At 52.0% G+C, this 27,083-nt stretch overlaps 1 protein-coding gene across 6 annotated transcripts in view; it reads right to left on the bottom strand.

Moving 5' to 3' along the window:
* The window catches only part of DLGAP2 (DLG associated protein 2), a 923,452-nt gene that overhangs the window by 124,122 nt on the left and 772,247 nt on the right, over positions 1–27,083 (bottom strand). For all 6 annotated transcript variants that reach the window (XM_054243655.2, XM_054243654.2, XM_054243652.2 and 3 more), the window contains 2 exons: positions 16,960–18,014; positions 960–1,171 (listed from right to left, as the gene is read on the bottom strand). In XM_054243655.2, the coding sequence (XP_054099630.1) occupies positions 960–1,171; positions 16,960–18,014 (1,267 nt within the window). The remainder of the gene's footprint in view (positions 1–959; positions 1,172–16,959; positions 18,015–27,083) is intronic.

The raw sequence follows: 27,083 nt of genomic DNA, 5'->3' as shown, positions 1-27,083 counted from the left end.
CCTGCCGCACACCTGCTCAGCCCCACCTGAATCTGGGAGGCAGCCGCAGCAACATGGCAACCAGAGAGCGGGGCCGCATTCCAATAAAACTTTATTCAGAGAACAGGCCTTTGGCTGGCCCTTGCTTGCCAGCGTCTGGACTGAACACTCCATTCTCTGGTGTTACCCCATGGAAAGAGATGATAAAGGGATGACAGAGGGATGGTGCTGTGGCCCGGGGCTCCCTGTCTGACTGGCGGGTCATAATTAATAATGCTTACGTGGTACTGGCCAAGATTGAGAAGCCGTTCCACCCTGGCCATCCACGTGCACAGGACCTCACAGCCGGCTGTGGACGGCAGGGCAGCTTCCAGGTGGTTCTTGACATTTCCACCCAAATAACCCGTGGGACTCAGGCTACACAGCAGCGTGGCTGTTGTAACAGTCAATATTTTCATAGTTCGTAGGAATGGCTGATTTCCCAAGGGTTTTATCTGTCTATATTTTGGAAATTATCAAATTTATTAATAATACATTTTGGACAAATATGTAAAGTGTAGGGTATTCTATTTATAAAGCTAGTCCACTTCCTCACTCCTCTACAGAAACATGTGTTGCGTAGAAATGCAGTTATAAAGTTATAGTCAACAACGAAACTCCCGTTAGCGATGTTTACCCACAAAGACCTTCAAACACACAGCCACGCGCACACATCCACGCAGATGGAGACACAGGCTTGTCCTGGGAGTAATTCGAATGATCAGAAAGGTACAATGGCTCAGAGTGGAAGCCGCCCAGCCAGACTTCAGTAATTACCATATAATTAATAAGTGACCGAAGCTCTGGTGGTTCTAAAAAAACAAACTTGCAAACTGGTGGCCGTGGGGTCGGGAATGCAGTTTGCATGGGTGGCACTAGCTCACAGAAGGGAGCTCGGAGACGGGCAATGCCCGGATCGGGAAGGCGCTGGCCTCACTTACGTCTGGTGCTCTCCGAGTGGTCTCTGCCCGATGGACTTCAGCAGCGGCTCCGGTCGGATCGCCGACTTCGGTGACGTCTTGGGGCTGGAGTCTGACTCTCCGCTCTCCTCGTCCCCCATGGCTTTAATGTAGCTCCCACTTCTCATTCTCCTGCAGGGAATCTCCTCCGCTTTGCCACCGGTGGGGTACCCTCCCCACTCATCCTGAGGCACCTAGGAGCAGACAGACATGGACATGCGTCAACTTCCTCATGGAGAACAGTGGCACCAGCTTCCTTTCGGAAACAAATCCTCTGCAATTCCATAAAGACATAGATCTCTACAGTATTTATCATTTAAAGTCAGATGCACGACAATGCACACCCTGAAAGGATGTGAGATGACATTCTTGGTTTTTCTTCATTATAAAGTGGCAGGGGAACATTGTGGCTGAAGTGAGAACATGTGGGAAAAGTGAGAGAAGGAAGGACACCTGCAGTCTCAGCGGCTGGGACAAGCCACTGGCTACAACTGAGTTTCATTTCCCTCTGGTGTAAGAGGAAATTGAAGCTTGAGAAACTGAACAGAGAAGAAGGAAAGGAAGACAAATAGGAAAACAAGGGAGAAAGCGCCTGTCTCAGTGTCCATCTACACCTTAACTCCAAGGACAGAAACAGTGCGGTTTTAACTCTAGAAGCCGAGTTATGCCACACATGCAAGTTCTCAGTGCTCGTAGTTGGAAAAGGATCTGAGCAGCCATGTCACATGCTACCTGACATACAGCTGAGCACCCGTGAATGGTATAGACCTGCCTGGTGTGGAACTCAGCACCCGTTCATAATATATATCTGCCTGGTGCACATGCCTCAGGACCCGTGCATGTTATATATCTTCCCGGTGCAGAGCCCAGCACTCATGCACGTCGTATATCTGCCCGGTGCAGAGCCCAGCACTCGTGCATGGTGTATATCTGCCTGTTGCAGAGCCCAGCACTCGTGCACGGTGTATATCTGCCCGGTGCAGAGCCCAGCACTCGTGCACGGTGTATATCTGCCCGGTGCAGAGCCCAGCACTCGTGCACGGTGTATATCTGCCCGTTGCAGAGCCCAGCACTCGTGCACAGTGTATATCTGCCCGGTGCAGAGCCCAGCACTCGTGCACGGTGTATATCTGCCCGGTGCAGAGCCCAGCACTCGTGCACGGTGTATATCTGCCCATTGCAGAGCCCAGCACTCGTGCACGGTGTATATCTGCCCGGCGCAGAGCCCAGCACTCGTGCACGGTGTATATCTGCCCGGCGCAGAGCCCAGCACTCGTGCACGTTGTATATCTGCCCATGCAGAGCCCAGCACTCGTGCATGGTGTATATCTGCGGTGCAGAGCCCAGCACTCGTGCATGTTGTATGTCTGTGCTGTACAGAGCTCAGCACCCATGCATGTCATATGTCTGCCTGGTGCAGACCTGAGCAACTGTGCGTGTTATGTAGCTCCTGGCACAGAACTGAGCCAATTCACATGCTATATATCTGCCTCGTACAGAGCTGAGAACATACATACAATATGTCCACGTGGTTCGGAGCTGAGCATGTACACATCACACACCTGCCTGGTACACAGTCGGGCACCGGTGCATATACATATCTGCGATGTTCAGAGCATATTTAATACCTGCCTCGCATGGGGCTGAGCACCCTCTGTGCTGTGTATCTGACTGGTCCAGAACTGAACACGCATGCATTTTATGTGTCACCCACAACCGTCCCACAGGCTGCCTGCTGTGTGTGTGTGTTTAGTGTCTCTCTGAGGGGAGGGTAAACCATGAAGACGACAATGCGGGCCAGTATTCTGCTTCCATCACCATCTGTGAAACTGGAAGCCCAGCTCTGCAATGAACAGAGTCACAGAACCTGAACACAATGGTTTGTACCATGGGAGCTGCTCCGTGCAGCTCAGGACATGGGTTCTTTTCCCGTGGTTCATTAGCTTTGAACAGCTCCCCAGAGGCTCTGGATAAAGTGGACTCCATAGGAAAAATTCACGATGACAAAGGCAAAGGAACACAGCATGCAATCGCTGAGTGCAGAGAATGCCAACGTATTCCATAGCAACGATATCATTACCCACAGTCTGTAGTCAAGGACGGAGCTAGCGCAGAATGCGCTTCACGCTGGAGAAGAGAATCTCCCCAAATGCTGTTTACAGAGAAAGAAAATAAAAAACTTCCATATTTAAAAAGTCTTCAGATGGGGTATTTTCTCTCCCACTGTAAAATATTTAGATACTGAGGTATATTCTTTATAGCATCATAAAAGGAACCTGATCTTTCCAGTGTCTGTATTGGCTGGGAGCCAACTGATAGGGCTGGCGGCAGGGACCACGTGGCTGCTGATAAAGGCGGCCTTGTGGCCGAAGACCCCCCGCATTCATTCCTAAACGGCATGCAACTCCAGCGCTCTGGCAGATCCACCATCTTCCACGCTGCAGCCAGGACAGGAGCCAAGGGGGAGGGAAAGCCATGCTCGTTTCTGTCGCTCACACATCCTGACGAGCAGGAGCTCTCCTCACCATGGACCCCATGTGGTAAAAGGGGTCCCAAATACCACCCAGCCCTGAAGCAGCAAGGCTCAGACATGCCAACACCACACAGTCCCACAGCAGAGAAGCGCAGACACCCCAACACCACACAGTCCCTCAGCAGCAAGGCTCAGACATCCCAACACCACACGGTCCCACAGCAGAGAGGCTCAGACACCCCAATATCATACAGTCCCATGGCAGAGAGACAAAGACACCCCATCACCACACAGTCCCACAGCAGCAAGGCTCAGACATCCCAACACCACACGGTCCCACAGCAGAGAGGCTCAGACACCCCAATATTATACAGTCCCATGGCAGAGAGGCAAAGACACCCCAACACCACACAGTCCCACAGCAGAGAAGCTCAGACACCCAACACCACACGGTCCCACAGCAGAGGGGTGCAGACACCCCAACATCATACAGTCCCATGGCAGAGAGGCAAAGACACCCCAACACCACAGAGTCCCACAGCAGAGAAGTGCAGACACCCCAACACCACACAGTCCCACAGCAGCAAGGCTCAGACACCCCAATACCACATGGTCCCACAGCAGAGGCAAAGTCACCCCAACACCACACAGTCCCGCAGCAGCAAGGCTCAGACACCCCAACACCACATGGTCCCACAGCAGAGAGGCAAAGACACCCCAACACCACACAGTCCCAAAGCAGAGGGGTGCAGACACCCCAACATTATACAGTCCCATGGCATAGAGGCGCAGACACCCCAACACCACACAGTCCCACAGCAGAGAGGCTCAGACACCCCAACACCACACAGTCCCACAGCAGAGAGGCTCAGACACCCCAACACCACACAGTCCCACAGCAGAGAGGTGCAGATACCCCAACAGCACACAGTCCCACAGCACAGAGGTACAGAGATCCGAACGCCACCCAGTCCTGCAGCAGCAAGGCACAGACGTCTGAACACCACCTAGCCCCACAGGCCCTTGTGGGTAAAGGTGCAGGTGGATCACAGCTGTGGCACCCCAAAGGCAGCCCCAACACACGGCATCTCACAGAAACACCCCAGCAGCACTCACAGTGTAAGGAAGAGAGGATTGGACAGAATGGAAAGTTCTAGGTTCTCCTTCCATCCTGACTCCAAAAGGCCAAGAATCTGAGGAAGAGGATCCCAACCTGCAACTGTGAGCTGGACAGGTGTTTGCAGTCCTCTCCAGTTGGGTTCTTCTAAAGCCTTCATGACCTGGTGCCTTGTGCTCAGGTGTGCAGGGGCTCACAGAGGCATACAGACCATGTGGAGAGGGCACTGGGGGTCTTGTATTCATCTGTTCTCATGCTGCTAATAAAGGCATACCCAAGACTGGGTAATTTATAAAGGAAGGAGGTTTAATGGACCCACAGTTCCACATGGCTGGGAGGCCTCCTAATCATGGCAGAGGTGAATGAGGAGCAAAGCCATGTCTTCCATGGCGGCAGGCAAGATAGCATGTACAGGAGAACCGCCCTTTATAAAACCACCAGATCTCATGAGACTTCTTCACTATCGTGAAAACAGCATGGGAAAGACCCGCCCGCATGATTCAATCACCGCCCACTGGAGCTCTCTCATGACGTGGGGATTATGGGAGCTGCAATTCAAGATGAAATTCCGGTGGGGACACAAACCATATCAGGTATCAGTGACCTGGTCAAGGTAAAATTCCCACAGAGGCCACTGCAGAGCTGCAGAAGCTGCGGGTGGGGTAAGAGAGAGGCCTGAGGCCTCAGCCATAGTAGATTCTCTCAGCAAGAAATCAGCCATTAAGAAAACAGGCATAAATTTGCCCATGTTTTGTCAAATTTTGTCCACGTGAATTTTGGTTTCACATTTCCTGACAGTGAGGAACAAAGTGACTTTGAGCACTGAACAAAGTGACTAACAAAGAATCAAGAATTCCCGTCTTCGGGCATTTGACAATCTTATCTTTGTGTCTTCAGGCCAGGTGGTGGGCAGTGGCGCGTCCAGTCTTTCCGGAGATTCCTGGAGGCCTTCGGACTGGTCATGTCCTGAGACTGGGCAACTTTCTTTCCATGAAGGTTCCCCAAGACGGTGCCACCCAGGGCCAGGGACTGGGGAGTTCTTCATTAGGAGAAATGATGACAATGCCCCATCACAGGGGATGGCTTAGCATTCCTATTGCAACCACAGGATGGACCCACCCCCCTACCCAAAATCCCATTGCAGAGTATGTGTTTAGCTGCGGAAACACATTCATGACGGGGAGAAGCAATTTTTACAGCACCGTGTCCACCTGACGTTCTGAGGCTTTTTAGAGATGTAACTGTGCTACAAGCAGAAATGGCCAGAAGATGTGAAACGGGGGCCACCGCCAGGAGATGACGGCTTTTCAACGATTTTTCTTTATACTTTCCAAATTGTCTACATGAACCCTATATGACTTTTGTAATAAACACCCTTATTTTTAATTTCAGACAAGCCGAAGTCCTCCGTAAGGTTACAACTCAGTAGAGGAGATGGACATGAAATGAAATGAGTGACAGCATCTTCAGGGTGGAGAAGGTGGCCTGAAGGGGACACGGGCTGAAGGTCGCTGTCTGCCGACACGGGGGGCCGGGATCAGGGAAGGTCCTGGGTGAGGTCTGCTTCCCGTTCGTCTGAGTTGGACCAGCAGAAGGTACAGGCAGAGGCAATGGGGCAGAGGAAGGCCTGGCCACCCAGCTCCGGGTCACAGGGACGCTCACGCTGTCACTGTCCCCAGAGCGTGTGAAGAGCTGGGTTTGGGAAGGGAGGCTGAGGCTGGCCGGCGGCAGATGGAACTTTTTGTGTGAATTAAAAACATGTTTCCATAAAAAACAAAGTAAAGATTTTTCGGCAGCCTGAAAATTAACTAACAAATGAGCCCAGCTTGTATGTTTCTGTTTCTGGTTTCAGAAGCCAAGTTCGCAGTCTTTGACAGAAGAAATTTCAATACGGAAAGAATGTCAACCAGAGTCAATTTCAAAGCATGAATTCAGTTACCAAATCCCCATTCTCAAGCATATGTCTGGAGACTATCAGAAGAGCAGAAGAGCAATACTAACACGCCGGCGCGCCTCAGCAAACAAATCTCCCTCCGTCACGTCAGTGTTCGAACCCGGCGGCCCGCAGCGCAGGGTGGTCAAGTGCACACTCGGAAATGCACGTGGCTTTACAGCCTTCAGTGAACGAGGGAATAGATGTCTTTTAACGACGGCTACCAGCCTCTGCAAATCCAGTTTGCGGTTTAACAGCAATCAATTACCCTAATTACCTCCTTGCACTTAGCGATGGGCAGTGTTCATAATTCCTCACAGAAGGGCGTTTTCATGAGGGTGACATCAGCGTACATTTTGACATCTCCTGTCACTTGCTTTAGGGGTAGTTCGACACTGCACAAACTGAAATAGCTTTTCTTTGTTCCAAGCTGCAAACCCAGGTGAAAGGGGCCAAGATTCTATAATCACCTTCTCTTTCAGGCATTGGAACTGAGGAAGAACATTATCTGTTGCTGTGCATTCCTGCAGAAAAATGCCTCTGCATTCTTTCAAGCCTTGTGTGTGTGCATTTGTATGTGTGTATGGGTAATGTGCATATATGTGTATATATGCGTGCACGCATATGGGTGTGCATGACTATGTGTGTATGTGCCTGCATGTATGTGTTCCCATGTAAGTGCATGCATTTGTGTGTGCACACATGCATATGTATGTGTAATGTGTGTGTTGTGCATGTGCAGGTATGCATTTGTGTATGTATGTGTGCATATGTGTGTGCATGCATGACTATGTATGTGCCTGCATGTATGTTCCCATGTATGTGTATGCATGTATGTGCATGCATTTGTGTGTGCACGCATGCATATGTATGTGTAATGTGTGTGTTGTGCATGTGCAGGTATGCATTTGTGTATGTATGTGTGCATATGTGTGTGTATGCGTGCACATATGTGTTAAATGCACACCAAGCATACCAGCCCTGGAGTTAGAAATGGCAGTTAGTCGGCTGGGCTCTCGTGTCTCAGATTTTCATGTAAATGATGGATCTAAAAGGGGTGCCCTCTGGAGCCACCCTGGGAAACCATCTGGAGCAGCTCCCACACTCACGCAGTCAGGGGAGCATTACCAGCATCCAGGCAGCCCAGCAATGCTAGTTTTCAGGAAACCACAGAGCAGTCCCACCCGAGGATGACCCAGCTCATATCCCGTGTGCCTCCCAAAGCCTGTCTTCCTCTCCACTCCATAATCACCCGGCCTTGAACTTAACAAAGGTTTGTATGTGAAACCAAGCCTTCTTTTTAAGTGAAAGACGAGTTTATTCAGGAAGGATTTCCCAGGTAAATCCAGGGAAGATGGAACTTTTTTGTTTGGCAATTCTCCAATCATTTTTTGCCATTTCCAAAAATGCCATCAGGGTTGGCAGCGTGTTGGTGGTCCTGGCACAGTTGCTGCGATGCCCGTGGGTCTGATCTGAAGCTTTCCAGCCATGGTCACGGTCCCCAGAAGCAGGCACCGAACACTTTTTCTGTGCACGTCTGTTGCTGTGGCCCAGTACAGTTACATAAACCTACTTTTCATTGAAAGTTGCTTTATACGTGTTGTTTCAAAATAGTGCATATGTAGGGAGGTTATAAACAAGTGTCATGTTAGGACAGTCAGGGAGACATCATGAGGTGTTTGTTATGAATGGGACTCTCAGTGTGATGAGTTCAAGAGCGGCTGCAAGGACAGGAATTGCATGAGTTTGTCATCAACGCTGGGAGCCTGGAGAGCACATTGGTGAGGTTTTGAGGCAAATCTCCTGGGATCTCAGGCTTCCTATACAAAGGTCTCCTCAGCTGGGCCAGGGTGCCTACAAGGTGGGCGGTGAGGGGTGTGGGCAGGCAGTGAGGAGCGTGGGCAGGCAGCAAAGACAGAGTGTCTGTGGGCTCAGCTGCCCCGTGCAGGGAGGGGTGCCTTCCCGGTGCCGTAGGATGGTTGGGGTGGGTGGGGGCCAGGAGGGTTTGGGAAGGAGATGGTGGGGTCCTCAACCATCCCAACGGTTCCTTCATAGACTTCAGGGAACAGCAGCAGTGTGTGGAGAGCCCGACAGGAGGGCCAGCCTCGGAGGTCTATCAGCGCTGTGCTCTCAGCTGCAGCACAGAAGCCCGGCTCTAATATCCACAGAAGACAGGCCGGAGTGACTGGTCTCTGTGTCCGGCTGAGCACGCATCACGGGTTACTCAATTTCAGTCGAGGTTCTTGTCTAAAGCTTCTTCCTCTTGCTCTTCCGCCTCTCCCTGACCCCATCTCTCTCTGCATGCCTATCTCTTTCTCTACTGGCCTCTTTGTTTCTCTCTTTCTTCCTTTCTCCTTTTATAAAACTCTGTGAACTGGAAAGAGTGACTGCAGCTCACCCCAGGGCAGTGGCTGCTGGAGCAGGGGGGCTGCCACCGCCGGCCAGGTCCACGCCGCCTGACCACGTTCCCGGCAGAGCCTCAGCGATGGTGCTGGAGGAGTGGAGCCGCCTGCAGGCCAGGTCCACGCTGCCTGACCACGTTCCCGGCAGAGCCTCAGCAGTGGCGCTGGAGCAGGAGTGGAGCCGCCTGCAGGCCAGGTCCACGCCGTCTGACCACGTTCCCGGCAGAGCCTCAGCAGTGGCTGCAGGTGCTCAGGGGCCTGGAAGTGGCCAGGGAGTCAAAGCCAGCGAGCGAGGCAGCTGTGAAGGCCCCATGCACCCCACGTGAGTGTGCCGAGGTCACACAGCTTTGCCTTCATGGGGGCCTGAGACGACGTGCTGATGGGGAAGGGAGTGCAGACCACACCCTATGTGAGCTCAGACGCCTCCTTGCAAGCTGAGCTGCTCGCCACCTGAGCTCCGGTTCTTCCTCCCACTCAGTGTCCTGTGCCTCAGTGTCCCTCAGTGTGCCTCAGTGTGCCTCAGTGTCTCCTTGTGAGCTGCCCTTCTTCCTCCACATGGACACCCCAGTGCTCCTTGGGCATAAACCTGCCATTAGTGCCGTGTCCCAAGGGTCTGATGTCTGGGCCTGGTTGGCCCTGAATGGGGAAGTGGCCTTACCCAGGGCTGACCAGTCCCCGTGATCATGCTTTTTGCATGCAAAGCAACCCCCAGAGCCCACCCCAGCCCCTGTGTGCTCCCCACCTCTCCACCTCACCCAAACTGACTTTGGAAAGAGTATTCTGCCTGGAGCCGCTGAACCGACCTTGCCTGGTGGGTCCTGAAGCTGCCTGCCCTGTCTCACCTCTCCTTCTGGGACACCGAGGCAAGGCTGCTGCCCATGCTTCCCTCCGTCCTGGACTCCTGACCCATAGGTGTGTCCCCGGGGTCTGGGGCATGGCCTGACCCTCCTCTGGGACTGTGAGTTTTGAACTGTCTTTCCTATGGCTGTCTCCAAATCTGTTGGCCACAGCACAGCTGCATCTACAAAACCCCCATCGAACCTGCCTGCGATTCCACATATGTACTGGGCCCCTCAGCCCTGCCCAGCCCCTCTCAACCTAATGAAGCCACGGTACCCTAATGAGCTCACAGATACCAGGAGGCCACCAATGGAGGGGCTGCATACCCAGCATGACCCACTCACTCGGGAGTCCCCAGGATGCATGAATGTCACACCCGCCCCTCCAGGACCAAGGATGCCTGGACGCCACACCGGCCCCTCCAGGACCAAGGATGCCTGGACGCCACACCGGCCCCTCCGGGGCCAAGGATGTGTGGATACCACACTCGCCCCTCTGGGACCAAGGATGGCTGGACGCCACACATAGGCTATGTCATTCTAGCCTGGTACACTTGGATAAAACAGTGCACATCCCCACCCAGTGTTCCATGTCCACATGAGTTGTGATTCCAACGTGCTTTTCGGAGCACTATCTTGAATCTCGCCACAGACTGAGGAATGCGGGATCAGTGAGGCAGAGAGAGGTATCGGACACAAGGCCGGCCGATAAGGAAACCAGACATCCTTCAGCAACATCTATCAGTGCTTCCACAAACACTGCCAGCATGTCTGTCACGGGACGAGCGTGGCGGGTCCTGAGATGACGTCACTGAAACGTGGCACAGCACAGCGATCTCCCTGCCCGCCTGGCACCAAGCTGTTCCCAGCGATGACAGGCCAAGTCCCAGGACAACGGGGGTCAGCGGGAATCGGTGGGAGGAGTGCAGCTGGGGAGACAGTGAGTGGCCTCAGGTTACCCTAGAGGCTAAAGGCACAGGCACAGCTCCCGCACTCCTGCAGATGGCTTGGCAAGTGCCAGCAAGATCCAGTGACATCCAGCCAAGCCCTGTGTGACATTTCTCAAGGCCGATTGCACGGCAGCAGAGGCCAGTAGGGGGAGAGAGGGCCCAGAGGGAGGGCAGCTGGGGAGGAGCCCCTCACAACACAGGCTTGTTGTCAGGAAACGAGGCAGCCCGGCCCACAGGACGCAGAGCACAGAGCATGGGAGGCGGGCACACAGTGGCTCCTGCTGCTGGAAGCAGAGACCACCGCTTGGTCTAAAGCAGACGTTTTAGGACTCACAGTGGAAAGATGGGGCAGCTGGTGGGCAGGTATCAGTGCAGGATGGATTCAGACCAGGAGCTCAAGGGGCTGGGGCAGGGATGCAGGGCTGTGCGTCTGTGTCCAGCGCGGCCTAAAAGGGGATGAGAAGCTCTTCCTGGACTTGCTGTTCCACTGCAGGGTAGGAAGTGAGGCTTGGTCACACCCCAACCTTCCTATGCATTCACAGCCCAAGATCTATTCCAGGAGCCACTTCAAACAAAAGCCTGCCTTTCAGATTGCAAACGTGCATTAGGCGGAGCAAGGCCGGCCAGTCCGGTTCCTCCGCTCTGCAGAGCACTCGCACAAGGACGGGAGCCAACCACAACCATCTCCTCTCTCACTCTTGCCGGAAAACTACAAATGCAGAGAAGTTTTCTGAGAAGCTTTCAGAACCATTGGTTTCCTGGAGTCGACAGCACCCCATAAGCCACAGCTCCAGCCCTCCTGAGGGGGTGGGGATACTGTGAGGGTGGCAGGACCGGGGCACGTGGGTCCATCCTGCTCGCCACATGCTGGACCATGGGACACCTCGATGCCCGGAAAGACCCTTCTGCTGGAGCCCGTGTCTTCTGAACGCTGCGGGACACAGGTGCCCCTCGCTGATCGTTACTGAGTGTGTTGGATGCTCCTAGATACAGAGGCAGAGCGGGACAAAGACAGGCCCTGGGCCCGGAGACAGATGGTGAGCAGAGGGGCCCTCCATAAAGGTCAAGGTGGAGGCCGAGCTGAGGGCGTGAAGAAATAAGCAGGAGGGGTCAGCCCGCACGTGGAGGTGGCCCTGCGGCAGGAGGGACACAGGTGGCCCGGGCTGTCCCAGGCCACCACACCCGACCTCTGATGGGACTCAGGTTCTACTCCAGACCAGGTGGAAAGAAGCAAAGGGCCGGCAATAAATGGCAAACGTGCCATGACAAGCCATTTGTTTATTTATATATATTTTTTTGAGTCGGAGTCTCACTCTGTTGCCCAGGCTGGAGTGCAGTGGTGCGATCTTGACTCACTGCAATGTCCACCTCCCAGGTTCAAGCAACTCCCAGGCCTCTGCCTCCAGAGTAGCTGGGACTACAGGCACCTGTCACCACACCCGGCACATTTTTGTGTTTTTAGTAGAGATGGGTTTCACCACTTTGGTCTGGTTGGTCTCGAACTCTTGACCTCAGGTGATCTGCCTGCCTCGGCCACCCAAAGTGCTGGGATTACAGGCATGAGCCACCGCTCCTGGCCCTGTGACAAGCCTTTTGAATGCTTATTGTAGAGACAAGAAATGGGAGTCTGGCTCCATTTTGTAAAAGTCGGATGATTTTCCTAGACTACACCACAAGGACGACCTGTTGACCTGAGAGATGGGACTTTAAGGCGTGTTTTTGTACTCACTGGAAACTTCACAAATGTAATAGCTGAACCTGAAAGGCAGGAATCTGCACAAACTACAAAACAGAGCCACGTCCTTAAGAGGAACGGCTGCAGGGAAGGGGGCAGCACTCGGCCCTGGAACCCGCTGCAGAGGGCGCAGCAGGGAGAGGGTCTCAAACACTTCTCACGCTGGCAGGGAATGTTCACGGCTCCACGCGTTCGTTCCACCCCTCCCTTCTGTGTTCTTTCCTGCTGTTTGCTTCTGAGACGTGAACGTGTAAAAAGCCTGACACGTCAAAGCCGAGGCCTAACTAGCTGCTGTGAACACAGCCGGACACACTAAATAAAATGGAGGCCGGGTGCGGAGGCTCACGCCTGTAATCCCAGCACTTTGGGAGGCCGGGGCGGGTGGATCACGAGGTCGAGGGATGGAGACCATCCTGGTCAACATGGTGAAACTCCGTCTCTACTAAAAATACAAAAATTAGCTGGGTGTGGTGGCACGTGCCTGTAATCCCAGCTACTCAGGAGGCTGAGGCAGGAGAATTGCCTGAACTCAGGAGGCAGAGGTTGCAGTGAGCCGAGATCGCGCCATTGCACTCCAGCCTGGGTAACAAGAGCGAAACTCCGTCTCAAAAAAAAAAAGAGGATCCGAGGCTCCTTCCAGGAGGGCCAGGGCTGTGGCTAGGCCATGCCAGGCGGGAGGACACCGGAAGGAGAGAAAACCAGGAGCACAGGAGGGGGCGGGGGCTGGGAGGCCACCTAGCCAAGGCCCCGACCACAGGAGGGAAGGAGGCGGGGCTGAGGGCTGGAGACACTGACTGGGTCTTCTGTGGGAGGCAGCAGGGACCCCTCCCCTCCCTGCTTAAAAACAGGAAAAACTCTTCCTCTAATGTCAAGCACATGCTCTGTACCAAGGGGGAAGACAGAAAGTCTCCTGACCGCCAGCTGCAAGTCTTCCTAGCTTGCAGGGATACAACTGATAAACACTTCTTTCCTTCTTCTTATTCTTTCAAATCTCACCCATACCAGGACCCACAGACAACTTCCTTTAATATCCCTATTTCCGGGCTGTGAAATGGAATCTGGGTTTGTGAAGACCCAGAAAGCTGCAGTTTCCACCAGAAAGGGACGGCCCCACGCAGGCATCTTTGTAAACGCTAGACGTCTATCCAGCTGAGTCCTGGGACAAAAGCAGCCCAAGGAGGTGTGCAGGCCACTCTGCTTTCCCCTTCACAGATCTTCCCTCAAGGGGTCCCGCGGTGACCACTTGGGGACAGTGAGGAGGGGAGAGAAGTCACGGAGCGGCGTCCCCGAAAGGTGGTTTCACTGGGAGGTGGATGTGGCAATGGGGGGAGCCTGCTACTGTAGGAAAGCGCCCTTGTAAACCAGAGCACCCGTGAAAGCCGGGACTGTTCCCTGGGGACACCCTCCCATCCTCTAGGCAGTACTTCCCAGCGTTGGTGCGATGATGCTCTGGGTTAAGCGTCCGAGGATGTGTCATCTGAGTGGACACGAGAAGCCTGGTGGCCACAGGTATTGTGCTCAAGGAGAACCACTCAGGGCCAGCATCCCCCACAAAGAAGCAGACGAGCCATTTCCAGGCAGGAAGCCCCGGTGGTTGTGGGGCTTGATGGCCCTTTTCTCCTCCCTTTCCCGTCTCCTGCTGGGTTCAAGGTCTGGCGGGCCCTTTCCCCTCTCTTCTCGTCTCCTGGTAGGTGTCATGTCTGGTGGCCCCTTTCTCCTCCCTTTCCTGTCTCCGTCCTGTGGCCACACCACTGGATCCCAGGGGGATTTCACCTCCATGTTGTGTCCCACGGAATCACACCTTTTCTTCCCAGGGTCGCATCACAGGCTGTCATTGTTTACATGTTACTATAAAAAGACATCACGTTTTGAAGTCTGGAAAATGTGTTTTGCTGGGACAACAGCTCGGCCTGACCCACAGTGCTCCCCACCCTGCTGGCTCTCCAACGTTTGGCAGAGTTGTGGGGGGACCCTGGAAAAGGGAAAAGGGGAGGTCTGACCTGGCCTCTGCTCTCAAGGCTCCTACAGGCTTGCCAGGAAACATGACTGAGGAATGTCTCATGTCTCATATACGTACGGGGAGAGGCCTCGGGGCAGGGAAGTCCAGGGGTGGGTGGCCAGCTGTGGACCTGGAGAATAACAGGGCCGGAGGGTCTGAAACAACACCCACCGTGGCGTGGAGCTCTGGCAGGCAATCAGACCAATCAGCTGCCACATGGCCTCTTCTCTGGATCCTGATTTAAATAAAGGCCAAAAAGAGACAGTGACCCTCAGGGAAATGTGACCCTGACCAGGCTGACAGTGACCCTCAGGGAAATGTGACCCTGACCAGGCTGACAGTGACCCTCAGGGAAATGTGACCCTGACCAGGCTGACAGTGACCCTCAGGGAAATGTGACCCTGACCAGGCTGATATTCGGAAATATGAGGAGCTACTGTTTTCATTGTCTGATAACACAGCTGGTTATGTTTCCAAAGAAAGCGTCCTCATCGATCAGTGTGGATCTTTGGGAGATCAGCACGGGCATATTGACAGTTGCATCTGTATGTCATATGGGATTCGTTCCGGTGGAGCCTGGTGGGGAAGGCGGCGTCAGTGCAGATGGATGAGATGAGTCTTGGAGTGATGGCTTTTGAAAGGGCTGTGGTGAGCAGGTTCATTCTGTGTCAGCTCGCCCTTGTGGATGACTGATATTCCCCACACCTAGACCATGGAGTCGCTGTTGGAGGCAGAGAGTAGCGTATTCCAGGGGGGAGGTGTGTGGGAGAAGCTCCTGGGAGAAGGCAAGTCCGAGGGGCACAGAGCCTGTGGAGAAGGCACAGCTGGAGGGGTGGGGGGAGAGTGGAGGGGTTGGAGGCAGGGACCCTGGGGCAAAACCTGGAGGCTGTGACAGCATCCTGAAGGTCCTGCAGTGCTCGGTCAGGAAACACTGGCTATCCACCCAGGCAGAGACAAAAACAAGAGAGCCGTGTGTCTGTGACAACGAGGAGACAGGGCAGAGTGACCCCTGATCCTAAATACGCTGCTTCTCTAAACAAGCAGACACAACTGTGACACTGGGATATGATTAGGGTTTACCAATGGGAAAGAAAATATCAGCCTCTTCCATTGCTATAAAATAACATTTTATGCAACTGCCATTTTGTCTCTGAGTAAATCTGCCTTTCCTTTCAAATCAGAGCTGCTGAGACGTGGGTGCTGGAGCCGACGGCAATGGTGCCAGTGGAAGCATTTGCCACTACGGCTCCCAGAAAACTCATGGCGCTTGTTTGCTCTGCCCCATTAGTTGACTTGCTGTCAGCTCAGCCACCAATGGCCCATTTCTCCTGGAAGACGACTCTAACCCGATGCGCGGCCCACAGTCACTGCACTAGGCAAGCAGGAGTGATCTGGGATTTGGGACATGCATGCCAAGTACGTGCATATACGTTTTGTTAACAGCGCTATCGGCCGACAGAAGTCACTCAGCGGCATCCTCAGCAGCAGCGTGTGCCTCCCAGAGGGCTTCCCCAGTAAACTCGGGGATGGCTCCATTCAAAGGCAGAGGAAATCCACATGAAATAGAGAATTCTGCAATATGCTAGCTCTAGGAATCTACCTTCTTTAATTTGTTTTTGCCTTTGGTAAATTCACTAAATCCACACCCCAGAGACACAGAGGCCTTTTCCAGCTTATAGAGGCTGTGGTCAGGTGCAGGGCGTGAACTCCCGAATGTCACAGGCCCATTTCCATGACGCCTGACCGTTAGCTTTCACACGGAAAACGTGCACACCAGCTAGTTTATGTTTGTTGTGGCTGTTAAACTCTCCAGCCTTAGAGGCATTTAAAAAATGGTCCCCTGTGCTTACAGGGGTGGTTCCAAGGAGGAATTGGGATCTCCAGAGGCTCCCAGAGTGAGCCAGAGTCACGCATGACAGCTGCCATAGACATCTCACCATCCCTGCAGGCCATGGCGTGTGGTCAACCCTCAAGTCTACCGGCAAATGATGGATAGAGAAGATGCAGTACACACACATGGGACACTACTCAGCCTGTGAAAGAAGGAAACCTGCCATTCTCCACGACATGGATGAGCCGGGAGGCACTGTGGAAAGAAAGCCGGATGAGCCTGGTGCACACAGACAGAGGCCGCTTGGTCGCTCTCAAGGGTGGTATCTGAAACAGCTGAACTCACGGATGCAGAGAGTGGAACTGTGTTCACCGGCGGGACTAGGGATGGGGAGGAATTGGGAGATGTCGGTCTCATCCACCAACAAGCAAGGAGGGGCTCAAGAGACCGAGTGGCCAGCATGACAGCTACAGTTAACCCTGTACTGCACACTTGGAAATCACCCAGAGTGGGCTTCACATGTTCCCACCACAACAGACGGTGTACCAAAGGCAATGGGCGTGTGAGTAGCTCAGTGGAGCTGTCCCGGCGTGTGTTGTAGCTCAGAGCATCCCGTGGCACTCCCCACAGTTATGCGGTTGTCACCTGTCAATTAGAAATGGAATAATGACCACAGCACCTGCCGTTGCGGGAGTCTGCTTACCTGGAGGTAGTGGCACGGCCTCAGGGCGGGCTTGGTGTCCTGGTGCAGCAGCGGCTTGTCCAGGTTCAGCGAGCTCTTGCGGTAGGCCTCCTTGGCCTGGCTGACCGTCAGCGTGGACCAGGAGCTGCGCTTCAGGTACTTGGCGTCCGGCGTCAGCGCCAGCCCCTCGCAGGCCGAGCACTTGACGTCGTTGTTGCTCTTGGAGGTCTTGAGTGAGAGGTCCCCAAAGGGGCTCTGCAGGGCGTCGGGGTAGCCGTGGGCCGCGGGGCCCAGGTGGTGCCGGTTGAGCACGCTGGGCGGCCGGTAGGTGCTGTCGCTGTCCAGGTTGTCATCCGAGCTCCACCAGCTGCTCATGCCGGGCCGCGGCTTGCCCTCGGGCTTGCGCTCCTTGCTCTTGCTCCTCTTGCCATGCTTGGCGTGGTGGCCGTGGTGGGGGTCGTCGGCGCGGCCGTCCGCCTTGGCCCCGTTGGCGTTGCCCTTGGAGGAGCCCTCCAGCGAGTGGGACTTGGTGAAGAGCTTCTGCACCGAGTGCACCAGGTGGCGGATGCGCCCCGGGCTCTCGCTGCGCTGCTCGGCCGCCGCGGACGCGCGCTGGTACTGCAGCGTGTGGAAGCCGTCCCGGTGCAGCGGCAGCTGCTTCTCGAACTGGTCCAGCAGGTTGGCGGGGATGCGGTTGATCTTGGCGCCCACGTGCGGTGCGGCGCAGTCGTCGCGCGCGTCGTAGTGCGAGCTGTAGTGCATGCGCGGGAAGGTGCTGCTGGACACGTGGTCGCCCAGCGCCACCGGCATCAGGACGCACTCCGAGTGCACCGAGCTGCGCGGCGAGCAGCGGTGGCGCCCCCCGGGGCAGCTGTCCGCGGCGCTCAGCAGGTAGGGAGGCCGCTCGGGCGCGTGGTGCAGGTGCTCGCAGTCCTCGGGGGGCGCCAGGCCGCACGTGTGCCCGGAACACAGCGGCGGCTGCGTCCGGCTTCCGGAGAGGCCCTTCATGCTCCTGGGCGCCGGGGAGTAGCGCTCCTCATTGAAGTGCTGCGTGGGCGACCATGAGTACTGCGGGTCTGCGGGAAAACACAGAAACGTCACTCAGCACCCGGGAGCGGGAGCGTGGGCGGGGACCCCCGGGTGCGAGCAGGTGGAGTATGTGACCCCCCCACCGTGGACTGGGTTTTCAGGATGGTCAGTGTCTATTTCTGGCCTGGGCACGCGAGAGGACAGTTTTGCTTGTTTTTCTGAGACCCGGTCCCCGCTGTCGCCCAGGGTGGAGTGCAGTGGCAGGATCTCAGCTCACTGCAACAGCTGCCTTCCGGGTTCAAGCGATTCTCTTGCCTCAGCCTCCCGAGTAGCTGAGATTACAGGTATGTGCCACCACACCTGGCTAATTTTGTACTTTTAGTAGAGATGAGGTTTTGCCATGTTGGTCAGGTTGGATGGTTTCAAACTCCTGACCTCAGGTGATCCGCCCACCTCATCCTCCCAAACTGGGGGGATTACAGGCACCCGCCACCATGCCCGACTAATTTTTTTGTTTGTTTGTTTGTTTTTGTGAGACAGAGTCTCGCCTTGTCTCCCAGGCTGGAGTGCAGTGGCATAATCTTGGCTCACTGCAACCTCCATCTCCCGGGTTCAAGCAATTCTCCTGCCTCAGCCTCCCGAGTAGCTGGGATTATAGTGCACACCACCATGCCCAGCTAATTTTCTATTTTTAATAGAGATGAAGTTTTGCCATGTTGGTCAGTCTGGTTTTGAACTCCTCACCTCAGGTGATCCACCGCCTCAGCCTCCCAAATTGCTGGGATTACAGGTGTGAGCCATCGTGCCTGGCCGGGCAGTTGTTTTTATATGACAAAGTGAGAGGAGCAGAGAGGAAACTCTGACATTCCCTAACGGTTCATGACCAAGACCAGGTCTCTTCACAGCCGGATTTTGTGGTATTAAAGGAAACTGACAATTTGAGGGAAAGACATAGTTGTATTTCACTTAGATTTCCATTTTGTGGTACAGCTTAAGAAGTTTTAAAACAGCATCTGGTGCTTGATGGGTGATATTGTCTAGCAAGCTCATGTATCTCACACACACACACACAGACACACACACCACACACAGACACACACATACGTATTAATTGTGAAATTGCTTGTTCGATCCACATCCTCACAGGCTAGTGAGGATGGGAGGGGTTTCTCGAGGCCCCGTCTTCGTGGGGGCATCTGTGACTCCTTCCCCAGAGGCCAGGCTCTGTCCCTTCCCACCCGACTCCTCCCTGTGCCCCTCTGCAGCCTGCGATGAGCTTTCCCTGCAAGCCTGGAGGATGGAGGCTATGGCGACAGCACAGCATGGCCTGTCTTATGGCCACTGAGCCGCCAAGGGCAGGTACCTTGCTCTTTCCTGTCCCTGGGAAGACAGCTGGGTGCCAGAGTGACCCGCAGAGAAGGAGGATCTCACAGCTCCAGGCCTGTTGCTTCCCTGGTGTCTGCACCCACACCTTCCTCCTCCTGGGGGGGCGCCCTTCAACCCCACACCTGCCTCCATCTCAGTCCCCTCCTGCCCCAGACCCTCCTGCTTGACACCAGGACCATCATGATGGCCTCCTCCTCTTTCCCTCTTTCCCCCTACCTCCACCCAGACACAGTTGCCCCCATCAAATGCACCCCTGCCCATCCACTAACTTTCAGGTGAGCCCTGTCTCCTTGGCCTGTTACTCAGGGCCATGTCTAGGACCGTGAGCTCCCTGCAGGCACAGCCACCTGGCTTGTGACAGCCATGGGCCACCCCGGAGAAGTGCCAGCCCCAGACCAGACATCCAAGCTCTGTGATAACCGGAGGAGCCGACGAGCCTCCCTCTGCCCCATGGTCTGCGCGTCCTTCTGAGTCTGCTGGGCCTTGACCGCACCCAGCTGCCATCATTTCAAGATGTCACTGCCCAGGTTCTGCCGGCCTCTGCTCCCAGGCCTGGACGCAGTCCCTGTATTGATTCTAAGACCCAGCTCCACACCACTGGACTTTGCTGTATGCTGTCCTCGGGCCAAAGACCCAGATAGGAGTTAGAAGTGGCCTTGAGGGGCTGAGCATGGCCATCTCCTCAGGAAGGAAACGATCCCCCACACGTTTGTCTAATACCCCCCTGCCCTAGGCCACCTCCAAGCCTCGGATCCCACAACGATTTCCTGCCTGCCGGCTCCCCCATCACCATGAGCGTCTTTCCCCCTTGCTCCTCTCTCACCGCCACCCACCGTGGCCTGAGATGCACCCCTACCTGCAGTCCTGGGGTGACTCTGGCACGCCCTGCACTTGGAGAGCTGCCCACTCTGACTCCCAGAGCAACATGGACACCAGGGAAAGCAAGCAGAGAGATGGGGAGTGAGGCTTTTCCCATCGTGTCCAACACCAACCCTCCAGGTAACCAAGGCAAGAAAAAAAAACATACCCGGCTGAGAACGTTTATCAAGTGACTAGTCCTAGGTATGGCCTCACAGCATCCCAGTTTCAATGTCAGGATCCAGGGCTGCCAGCCATCCAGGCCAGCATGGCTATGAAAACATGGGATAAGGAGAGGATGTGATTTCATGGGTCCCTGGGAAATCAGGGACCAGCTTCTCACACCCAGGAGTGAATGCAGAAGGGAATGGAAAGATTTCCCACGGGGTCCCCAGAGACTGACAGCAAGGTGTGGGGCTGTTTCTCCCACGGAGGGCAGCAGAGGGATCTCTCCGGTGTCTTCTCACAGTAAACAGCCTCCAATTCAAGAATAAACAGATCCTTTAACTTCAAAGTGAGGCTTGCTGTGTTATGTTTCAGGTGCCTACGCCGTCTGGCAGGAGCGCCTACGGGTAACGGCCAGCGGCATCTTCCTTTGTCAAATAGTTAAATTATAACGAGAGCACTTTAATATATTGGGGGACTATTTAGATATTATTTTAATATAATTAAAAGCAAGTTTTCGAATGAAATTCAATATTCAGCTGCTAAACAGCAAAGAGGTGTTTGGGAAATTAGCCAGACTTCACGGCGGGGTAAAGCTGTCATCCTGTTATCTTTCGCTTTGTTTTCCCATTAACGTGTAATTTAATACAATTCTAATCTCCCTTCATATTAAAAGGGAGCCCATTGACGCCCCACTCACGTATCCTATTTCTGCCTAATGTTTAGCCCGGAAGCTACGTTATGAATGTGGCTCCTTAAAAGAACAGCGTAAAAGATAAAATGTAACCGAAATGAATTAAATCGGATCATGCCGCATGTTGGTAGCACGTTCTCATTTCCACTGTACAGGGCTGAACTTCCTGATGGATGCAAGGAGACATACACTAAAATATTATCACAGTAATGACAACAGCAACGTGCTGTAAGCAATGGCAACACCAGGAAGTGTCATGAGCACCGCGCCAGGTTTTTGGTTTTTTTAGGTCTGCACAATGTATATTAAATACTTATGGGCTGGTAAACTCTTTTGTGAAAATGAGGTAGCAAACACAACATGCAGAAAGCATCTTGGTTTCCTAACTTCCAGCTTTTGACGCCACCATTTTTTTCATTAAGCAGGAGAAAACAGCAATTATAGTCATTATTCATGAATGTATAACTGTCTCCCCAAATTCAGAGTAGAATGTAAATGCACATCTTGCTGTTGCATTTATGGAACGTCTGGCCTACCCCGTCTAAAAAGCATATTGTTAGTGGAGGAATAAAAATGGGAAGAATACAGCTAATGTTTACAGGGTGCACGCTGTGCTTGTGAGGTTCTTCCCCGGAGGTTCCCTCCAACCCTCCGGCAGCCTTCACCGAGGAGCGCTTACCCTGTTGCAGGCTAAGGAAACTGAGGTGGCTGGGCAGCACTCCCACGTCTCACACTCAGTCACAGTTGGATGGGAAGGCAGTGTTTGGAGCCCTACCTTCCTAGGCAAACCCAGCGAGTAGCTCCAAACTGGGCAGTGACCTGAGCCAGCACACCTCAGTGATGATCCCAGCCCAGGGCTTTGGGGAAAGCATGTGGCTCACCCAGGGCAGCCACTGATGTGAGAGGAGAGAAGAGGAGACCATGCACAGGGGTCCTCCCCAGCCCTCCTCTGACTGCAGGCAATGGTGGGCCCTTCCCCACCAGGAACACCAGTTCCTCCTCCCTGCCTGAAGCTCCTCAGATCCAGCCTTATCTGCCTGCATTTTCTTCAGCTTAGGAAAGGGAGGGGGAGACCCTCAGCATGTATCTCCCCTGCCCTCCACCCTGGGAAGAATTGCCCTGCTGGAAGTGGAAGCCTGATGAACTTAAAGCCAAAACCAACCCAAGAAAAAAACAGAACAATAAACGCTTTATAAAGTGGACCATGGGGTGAATTGCCAAATGAAAACTGACATCCTCTACCGCAGCATATGTTCCCAAAGTAGTTAAATGTAAGCACCATTTCCTCAGAAACTTTAACTGCACTTGATGAAAACGGTGGGACAGCCCTGGTGGTGCTGGATTCAGGCCGACTTTCTTGGCCATCCTGGTCCTTCCCTCTGCTCTGCCATCCCTTCCTTAGTCCCCCATGTGACACCTGGTCATCCTGATTCTCTTAAAGCCCCCCAGACCCTGGAGCCAACCCTGCCATTGGTCAAAACATTGGTCCAACACAAGCACAAATGTAGGCCAGGGATCATGGTAAAAAGCAGACGCAGAAGCTGTTCCTGTATTTGCCGTATGATAGGATGAGAGGCATGGCCCATCATACGTCATAAGGAGCCTATCTGAAGCCCCATTTAAAAAATTCCTTTCAAATTTTAACAAACAGTATAAGATTTGAATGCTGACACCTGTAAAGCATTGTTGACCAGAAATTGTAACAATCCAGATAAACGGAAAGATATCCCATATTCATGGATTGGAAGGCTTAATATGGATAAGGCAGAAAAAAAAATCCCCAATTAATCTACAGATTGTATACAATCTCTATCAAATCCCAGTTGTTTACTGTTTAGAAATTCAAAAGCTGATCTTAAAATTCATATAAACAGAAAAGCAAAACTATACCCAAAGCTAGCAGATAGAAAGATCAGCACAGAGATAAATAAAATAAACAATAGAGAATCAATGAAGCCAAAATTTTGTTTTTAAAAAAATCAACAAAACTGACAAACCTTTACCTAGACTGAAACTCAAAATGTGAGAAAACTCCAATTACTAAAATCAGAAATAAAGTGAAGGTTTACTACTGACTTTTTGTAAATAAAAGGATTATAACAGAATATTACAAAAATCACATGACAAAAAATTAGATAACCTAGATGAAACAAATAAATTCATAAAAACACAAAAATTACTTCAAGAAGAAGCAGAAAATCCCAATAGACCAACAGCAAACAAAGAGATTGAATCAATAATGAAAAAATGCCTGACAAAAGTCCAGGACCAGATGGCATCACAGGTGAACTCTTTAGATAAGAATTAACACCAATCCCTCTCAAAATCTCCAAGGACTGGAATAGGCAGGGATGCTTCCAAGCCCATTCTGTGGTAATTCTATCAGGGCCAGAATTACCCTGTTAGCAAAGCCAGATAAAAACATTATAAGAAAAGAAGACTATAGATAATATCCCTTATAAATAGACATATAAAAATCCTCAAGAATACTAGCAAATATGGCAGCATGTGAGGAGACTTATACACCATGACTACATAGAATTTATAGCAGGAATGCAAGGAAGGTTCAACATAGGAACATCAATCAATGTAATAAATCACAGTAATAGAACAAAGGGGAAAAGGCTGTATGCTCGATGCAGTTGATACAGAAAAGGTATTTGATAAAGTACAAGATCATTTCATGATCAAAACACTCAGAGAACTAGGAGTAGAGGGAGCTTCCCCAATAAGATAATGGGTATTTATGGGAAATCTACAGCTCATATCATACTCAACGATGAAGGGCTGAAAGCTCTCCCTATGAGAAGAGAATAAAACAAAGGTGTCCACTTTCACTGCTGCTCAGCAAAGGAGCAGTTTACAAGAGCAAAATAAAAAAATCAGTTGTATTTCCATATATTAGTAATGAGAAATCCAAAAAGGAAGTTAAAATAAGCAATTCCACTTAAAATAACATCTAAAACAATAAAACCACTGGGACCATATAACCAAGGAGGTAAAAGAGGGCTAGGCACAGTCACTTATGCCTGGAATCCCAGTACTTTGGGATAATGAAGTGGGAGGATCACTTGAGCCCAGGAGGAGTTTGAGACCAGCCTGGACAACATGGCGAAACCACATCTTTACAAAAAATACAAAAACTATCCCGGCACAGTGGTGGGCACATGTAGTCCCAGTTATTTACTTGGGAGGCCAAGGTGGGAAGATTGCTTGAGTCTGGGAGTTCAAGGCTGCAGTGAGCTGAGCTTGCATCACTGCACACCAGCCTGGAGGGACAGAGTGAAGAAAGAAAGAAAAAGGTGAAAGATTCGTACACTGAAAACTAGTAAACATTGCTACTGAAAGAAATTAAGTGAGATTTACATAAATGAAAAGACATCCCATGTCCATGGATTGCCAGACTTAATATTGTTAAGATGACAGTACTACCCAAAGGGACCTCCAGATTCCCTGAAAGTCCTGTCAGAAAGCCCATGTGGCCTTTTTATTTTTCAGAAGTGCAAAAGCCGAATCCTCAAATTCATATAGAAATGCAACAGGTCCTGAGAAGTGAAAACAATCTTGAAAAAGAAGAACAAGGTTGGAAGACACACTTATGGATCCCAAGCGTCACTACAAAGTTATAGTAATCAAAAGGGTGGGGCCCCGCACAGGGATGCGTACACGGACCCGTGGAATCAAAAGGGTGGGGCCCCTCACAGGGACGCCTACACGGACCCGTGGAATCAAAAGGGTGGGGCCCCACACAGGGACATGTACACGGACCCATGGAATCAAAAGGGTGGGGCCCCACACAAGGACGGTGTACACAGACCTGTAGAATCAAAAGGGTGGGGCCCCGCACAGGGACATGTACACGGACCCGTGGAATCAAAAGGGTGGGGCCCCACACAAGGATGGCGTACACAGACCTGTGGAATCAAAAGGGTGGGGCCCTGCACAGGGACTCATACACGGACCCGTGGAATCAAAAGGGTGGGGCACCGCACAGGGACGTGTACACGGACCCGAGGAATCAAAAGGGTGGGGCCCCGCACAAGGATGCGTACACAGACCCATGGAACTGAACTGGGAGTCCAGACATGCACCTGCACATTTGATAGTTTTGATAAGGGAGACAAGGTCACCGCCATGGCATGTGTATGCCTATGTAACAAACCTGCACGTTCTGCACATGTACCCCAGAACTTAAAGTATAATAAATAAATTTTTAAAAAGAGAGAGAGACAAGGTCACCTGGGGGGGAAAGAATAGTGTCTTCTACAAATAATGCTAGACAACCCAGTTTCTATACAGCAAGGAATGAATTTAACCCCCCATCTTACACAATCTGCAAAAATGAACTCAAAGTGGATTAAAGAAAGAAAAGGGCTAAAACTATAAAGGTATTTGGAGAAAACAGATGCATTTCTTTGTGACTGTGACGCAGGCAGTGGTTTCTTAGACATGTCACCAAAGCACAGGATATAGATAAAATGAACTTCCTAAAATTAAAAACTTTTGTGCTTTAAAAAATGCCATCAAGAAAATGCAAAGGCCAACCAGAGAATGGGAAATATTTTTGAAAACACATGTATTTGAGAAGGAATTTGAATCTAGAATATATAAATCTTACAACTCCATTATAATAAAACATAATCCTACATGCAGAAAAAATCTGAGGCCACTAAAAAAATAAAATAAAACAAATAATCCAAATAAAAACGGACATAGGAACTGAATATTTCTCTACAGAAGACGTTCTAATGGCCAAAGAGCCCACAGAAAGGCGTTCTGCATCATTTGCCAGTAGGGAAATGCAATCAAAAGCAAAGTGTGGTACCGTTCAAGCCCCCGGGGTGGCCAGAGCTAAGAGGACACAGCTCCAGAGCCTGATGAAGATGCGGAGAAACTGGAAACTCACACGCTGCTGGGGAAGGGAGAACCGCTGGCGGGTCCTCGATAGGTTGAACACAGAACCACCAAGTGCCCCAGCGATTCCACTCTGAGGTGCACATCCAAGAGAAATGAAAACACATCCAGGCAAAAGCTTGTGTAAGAATGCTCACAGCAACATCACTCACCGTCACCAAAAAGTGGGGACAACCTCAACGCTGACCGACAGACCAATGGATGAACGCAAGGGCCTGCACCCGCGCCATGGAAAGTTTTTCAGGAATTAAAACCAATTAAGCCCAGAAATGTGCTGCACCATGGAAGGGCCTTCAAAACCTTACACCTCGGGGAAGAAGCCAGTCACAAAGGACCAGCGGTGTACGATTTCATTCGAACAAAGCGTCCAGAACAGGCAGATCTCGAAACGGAAAATAGACTAATTCTCAGCGTCAGGATGGGCAAGAGCGCGGCTGTCAAGGCACGGGGTTGCTGGAGATATTTTAAATTGAACACAGTGATGGCCGCACATACCTATAAATTTGCTGAATGCCACCGAGATGTACATCCTAAAGGGTGACTTGCATGGTGTGTGACTCATCCCCATAAAGCTCGAATAGAGTAAATAAATGCACGTGCATGTACAAAGACCACCCAGAAACCCAAAATCAAGTAAGCACACGCTTCGCTTAAAATTCTTCTCCATTTGCCTCAGAGCTCAGTAAAAGATCTGTCTAGTAAAATTTAAGAAAGCAATGACATCCATTTTTTTTGCTTCTAAGTCTCCTCCTCCTCCACAGAACAGAGGCTGTGGCTGAAGTCGATTTCTGTGTTGCTCTGATTGCCACATGGCTCAGAGAAACATCTGAGGCTCTTGAATTAATACTGAAGGGCCTGTGAGCATCACGTGTCCTTTTCCTCTGCCCTTCATTCTGACTTACAGTTCCTTGACCCTGATTGTGGATTTAATGGACATGCCCTCATTGTTTCACGTTTCTGTTCCTTGACCCTGATTGTGGATTTAGTGGACACACCCTCATTGTTTCACATATTTCTGTTCCCTGACCCTGATTGTGGATTCAATGGACACACGCTCATTGTTTCACATGTTACAGTTCCCTGACCCTGATTGTGGATT

This window comes from Callithrix jacchus, chromosome 13 (genome assembly GCF_049354715.1).
Source record: "Callithrix jacchus isolate 240 chromosome 13, calJac240_pri, whole genome shotgun sequence".
In the NCBI taxonomy this organism is placed as follows: domain Eukaryota; kingdom Metazoa; phylum Chordata; class Mammalia; order Primates; family Cebidae; genus Callithrix; species Callithrix jacchus.
This window is presented reverse-complemented; position numbering and strand designations above follow the sequence as displayed.